General features: G+C 37.5%; 1 protein-coding gene across 1 annotated transcript in view; it reads left to right on the forward strand.

Moving 5' to 3' along the window:
- The window catches only part of WWC1 (WW and C2 domain containing 1), a 130,400-nt gene extending 124,400 nt beyond the window's left edge, over positions 1-6,000 (forward strand). Inside the window, exons 22-23 of the mRNA XM_067566620.1 lie at positions 3,144-3,265; positions 3,826-6,000. Coding sequence (XP_067422721.1) covers positions 3,144-3,265; positions 3,826-3,892 — 189 coding nt within the window. The 3' untranslated portion in view covers positions 3,893-6,000. The remainder of the gene's footprint in view (positions 1-3,143; positions 3,266-3,825) is intronic.

The raw sequence follows: 6,000 nt of genomic DNA on the forward strand, positions 1-6,000 counted from the left end.
TGGGACCAATCTTATTTAACATTTTTATCACTGACCTTGGCACAAAAAGTGGGAGTGTGCTAATAATATTTGCGGTTGACACAAAGTTAGAAGGTATTGTCAATCCGGCAGAGGACTGGAATATCATACAAGAAGATCTGGACGCCTTGTAAACTGGAGTAATAGAAATGGGATGAAATTTAATAGTGCAAGGTCATGCATGTGGGGACTAACAACAAGAATTTTTGCTATAAGCTGGAGATGTATTTGTTGGAAGTGACAGAGGAGGAGGAAGACTTGGATGCATTGGTTGATCATAGGATGACTATGAGCTACCGACGCGATGCGGCCGTGAAAAAGGCTAATTCAGTTCTAGGATACATCAGGCAAGGTATTTCCAGTAGAGACAAGGAAGTGTTAGTATCATTATGTAAGACACTGGTGAGATCTCATCTGGAATACAGTGTGCAATTCTGGTCTCCCATGTTAAAGAAAGATTAATTCAAACTGGAACAGGTACAGGGAAGTGCTACTAGGATGATCTGAGGAATGGAAAACCTACCTTATGAGAGGAAACTCAAAGAGCTTGACTTATTTAGCCTAACCAAAAGAAGGCTGAGAGAAGATATGATTGTTTTTTAGAAATTATCAGAGGGATCAATACCAGGGAGGGAGAGGAGTCATGTAAGTTAAGTGCCAATGTGGACACAAGAACAAATGGATATAATTTGGCCATCAACAAGTTTATGCTTGAAATTAGATGAAAGTTTCTAACCATCAGAGGAGTGAAGTTCTGGAACAGCCTTCCAAGGGTTCTAACTGACTTCAAGACTGAGCTTGCTAAGTTTATGGCAGGGATGGTATGACAAGACTGCCTACAATCATAGAATCATAGAATATTAGAGTTGGAAGGGACCTCAGGAGGTCATCTAGTCCAACCCCCTGCTCAAAGCAGGACTAACCTCTGCTATATCATCCCAACCAGGGCTTTGTCATGTAGCCAATCTGACCGCTGGCAGCAAATATCTCCAGTGGCTGGTGATAGGATACTAGCTGGGGGGGGGCTCTGAGAATTCTTTTCTAGGTGTCCAGTCGGAAGGTCTTGCCCATATGCTCAGGGTCTATCTGATTGTCATATTTGTGGTCAGGAAGGAATTTTCCCTCGGGTCAGATTGGCAGAGACCCTTGGTGTTTTTTGTTTTCCTCTGCAGCGTGGGGCACAGGTCACTTGCAGGTTTAAACTAGTGTAAATGTTGGATTCTCTGTAACTTGAAGTCTTTAAATCATGATTTGAAGACCTCAGTAACTCAGCCAGAGGTTATGGTCTATTACAGTAGTGGGTGCGTGAGGGTCTGTGGCCTGCAATGTGCAGGAGGTTAGACTAAATGGTCATGATGGTCCCTTCTGACCTTAAAGTCTAAGTGTAACTCCTAACAAAAGGGGCAACTTGTTTTAGTTTTCCAGCATAACCCTACAGTTGCAGATCTCTATTATAAGCAAAAGTAAATAGAGTGCTAGTCCCTTTGGTTTTCAGATATCTAGTGAAACTTAATAAGCTTACACTATAATACAAGTTGCTCTGTCACTTGGCATCTGTCTTTGAAATACACAAATAAATGGGTCTTGTGATTCAAGCTTGGGAATGATATAACCTCCTTTAAGAGAAATCAGTAGCAACATTTGCTCTTAAACTGGTAGAAAAAGGCACCCTCACATTCTTCAATCTTAGCCACAGCTTCTGTCATATTTTGGCTGGCTGTAGAAAACCAAACAAGGAGGACAGTGAAAGATGACAGACAATTTGACTGATGTTTATGTAGTTTCAATATTCATTTTATAGCAATTTTGCTTTCAGCAAACATTGGGTATAACAGAAACATAAGGCACTAACTAAAACTTTTCAGCAAGTATTTGTTTCAATTTTGGGTCTCTAGAATGGAAATCCCATGTGTCCTACCTTATGTCAAAAGAAAATGATTTGGGAATATTAATGCAGGAGGCGCAGGATAGGTGGATGGATAGGCCATAACAGAAAAGGTCTTTTTTCCAGATTATTACAATTGCATTAATTCTAACAGTTCTAAAACCAACTACCATCAAGGGGTGGGTGAAAGAGCAGTGATGGAAAGGATGCTAATGAAAACTGGAAACACTGAAGACTATTGCACAAAAACAATTTTTTCCTTTCTCTGACAGCTGCTTTTCTGTTAGAAATGCATTCTCTTTCTCTCTGGAGAGTCTAAAAATAAAATTCAGTGCTTCAAAAAGAATGGGATTTATAGATATGGTGGGGGAAGCTTCAGAAATGACTGAATAGCCCTGAGTAGAGGATAATAGTAAAGCGGGCAGCTTTCTGTCACATTTCACAAAAATAGGATTGTTCTTTATTTGATTATGGTAATCCCTTCGATGATAGACTTCTAATTGTTAGCTAAACTTTCAACTTTTTCCCCTCAGTTTAACTCTCTCTCAACTGTTTCCCAGGTTAATCCAGAGAGAGCGCATTTGGAGGCACGGTGCCTTCATCCCTTTTCATCTGAAAGGCACAAACATCATCCCTCTTATACTTCAACTTCCTAATCTTGTAAATGGCACACACAGCACACACATACATTGTGCCATTGACTATTCTTATTTCTTTTGCATGAAATTCACCCAGGTGCCCAGGACTCTCTCTACACCACTCAGACTTTGCAGGTGCCCCTCTGCTGGAACTGAGGCAGACAGGATTGCTGAGCAGGAGAGCCTTTGCACCTGCTTGTGTCAGGGTCTTGTTCTGGCTCTGAACAGGCTGGCATGGAGGGGGTTGCTGGGGTTAAGCTGATATGAGTGCTGCTGGATGCTCAATGAAGCTGATCTACTGGCCTCAAACCCCAGGCGTAGGGGTTGCCTAGGGGTCAGCAGCAACAATTCCAGCCAATAGACTTCGCAGAAGGGCTGCATTGTATTCACAATGAATGGTCATATTATAGGTGGAAAACTCCTATTATATCTTATTCCAGTTTCTATGGTTTATGGCCCATGTAGTTGATCTGAGCAGAATGCCTTTATTTTTCTCCTTCAACATACAAATGAAATAACCTTTTTACCATGACATGATCTTGTTGTTGGAGGGAAGACTCTATATTGTACATAAGGTTTCATTCTCTTCATCACTCAATTAGGCTGAGAAAACAGAACACAAGTGCGAGCTGAAAGCCGATAAAATGATGAGAGCAGCTGCCAAGGATGTACACAGGCTACGAGGACAGAGTTGTAAAGAGCCCTTGGAGGTACAGTCATTCAGGTAGGAATGTCTCTGAAGGGGAGAAGGTTATTTCTGCAAAAAAATCTATTTTTTTTTTCTTCACTTCACTTCACTTCACCACAAATTGGAGTCTTTTAGAAAAGACAGTTACTGTGCTGTTTGAGTTAGAGAGATTTGCATTTTCTTATTCAAAAATAATATCCTACATTCATTGAAATCCACAGAATTCACATTAATTTCAATGAGAACAGGATTGGACCCCGATGTTTTCCTTATCAGGCAGTAGCACAATACTGCCTAATTTGTTTAATAAATGAATCGCCTACTGCTGCCTTAATTGTAACACACTTATCAGACTAAAACGATATGGGAGTTGCAAAGTGACACTCTTTTTGTAACAGGAGTTTTGTAAGTTTTACTGTAGCCACTTACAATGCTTGTCTCTCAAACGTAAGTAAGAGGAGTGTTTTGTGTGTGATGAAGCATGGTGCTTTTATTTTTGTGTATAAGTTGCCGGGCAGTCTTTCTTCTCTTAGAATGTCCAAATCTCGGGTGGATTTTTTTATTGTATTAACAATGTATGGTGCTCTTCTTTTTAGAGAGAAGATGGCATTTTTCACACGGCCGAGGATAAACGTTCCAACCCTCTCTGCAGATGACGTTTAATCACCATAAAGTATTTGTTTCCCCTGACCATTCCATAAATACTGTTTGGTTTTGCTGAAGTTAATTTATTTGGTATTATGAAGGTACCAAGTCATTTGTACATTAGAGCTTTCGCCAGTTTTTTAATGTCTAAAGACTTTTTTAGTTTTGTTCTATCATTATAAACAGCAGCATTAAAGTGACAAGATTGTATAGTTTGTATATTTAGGAATGTATTTTTGGGAAAGAATTTTAAATAAGAACAAATGCAGCCTGGAGTGCTGTTCTTAAATAATATTCTGTTTAGACTTATTTTGTACAGCTCTACATTTTAGAAGTTTTACTGCAATAAAATAAATCTGAAGGAACCTCACTGCTACGTTCTATGGCTATAACACATCAAACTCTTCCTGATTAATATTTTGTACAATATAGAAAATGCAGGGAACCATTTTTTTTATTCTAAAGTGCTGTGAACGAATACTCTGAGTTGTGAAGCGTTTGCATTTCCTGCTAGGTCATAAAAATGGGTGTGGAGCTGAAATACTTGCACTTTTTTGAGATTTGTACTTTCAGCTCATGTTTATAATGAATCTATTTAACAAGTTCCAAAAGCCCATTGAAACCACTGCTATAAGAGGAGGTTCTGCAGGGAGCATAAGTCAATTTTAGGTTTTTTTAATAAAGTGAACTTTCTGGATGAACCTACCATTTTTTTCTTTTTTGTTTTTGTTTAATACAAATATTCCCATCAAGTGGGACCAACTAACTCATTCCTTTTCTAATGCACTAACCTAGAATAGCTCTTCTTCCATTTTTAAACTCTTATTTTCAGGGTAGCTTTTAGCGAGTGAGTTAATGGGACTTGGGCTCCAAAGTCATTACGGTGCTTTTAAAGATTTTTTTCCCTTACATATAAAGAAGAGAAGTCACTAAAGTTACTTAAGGAATATTTTATTGCTTATTTTTATAGAACGTAAAATAATAATGCAGAAAAAGCAACTAATATATACAAAATACACACACACACAAATATACAAAGCAAACGTGCAAAAGCACCAGTGTTTAACCATCCTTTCTTCTTTCTAGCACATCCCAAACTGAACCATATGATACAAAAAAGACGTAAGAGAGTAAACTTACATCCTCTGTTCTACAAAAATGGACAGTTCAAAGTAAATAAGACTACGCACTATACACCCGTAGAGATGAAGGGCCACAGTTAACCCCGGTATAAGAAGGTGTAACTCTGCTGAAGTCATACTGCTGCACACCAGTGCTGAGTTTGACCTAGTATTGTATGCCAAGAATTTAATTCAAATTTTTAGCCATGCAAGTTGCACTGTTTTACAAGGGTAGGAATGGGAAAACCCGACTGATCATTTTAGGGCCAGATCAAATCCTATTAAATTCAATAAAGTCTTTCCATTAATTTTAATGGGGTTTAGATCAGGCCCTCAGCCAGGTCAGTACAATGCATTTCACTTCTCACACTTGCTATTGGCTGTTTGTAAAAGATTATTTTATGTCAGATAATGGATTTCCAGTCAGTAAAAGTAAACTATGAAACTTGATGTATTGCTGCTAAAATCAAAATACTCTTAAAATATTATAATTTGGTAGTAAATTACCTAGCGGTGAGTACTTGAATTATGCTGCTTTAAAAATATCTATTATATTACCATATTCTACAAAATTTATCAAAAAGAGATGTGACTTTTGTCCAGAATGACTGTAATTGATAGCTAAGTTTTATCAGACTACTAGTTGTTTTGTTATATAGTATTTGGGAAATTTAACTTGAAAATGCTGATTTGATTGGGTTTTGTTGTGCAAAGTTTTTATTTTTCAAAAACGTCTAACCTTTGCAAACCACCTTTATAATAATGACTCTACTATGGTGGGGTGGAATAGGGGAGAGAATTCAATTAACTCTAGAATAAAGACTAAATTATGTTAGTCTCTGTCCATTAAAGCTGACAAATACTTTTAAAATGTAGGTCTCTTGATGTATATACTATTTTTCTATGTATTAAATATTTTAATAGGCAACAGCTATACATTTTTATTCTATATATACTGTAATGGTTTTGTCAGAATTAATGGTAATTAAAAATACTACAAAATTC

Source organism: Emydura macquarii, unplaced genomic scaffold, assembly GCF_026122565.2.
Source record: "Emydura macquarii macquarii isolate MOO-44397 ecotype Brisbane River unplaced genomic scaffold, CSIRO-AGI_Emac_v2 contig_2768, whole genome shotgun sequence".
Lineage (NCBI taxonomy): Eukaryota > Metazoa > Chordata > Testudines > Chelidae > Emydura > Emydura macquarii.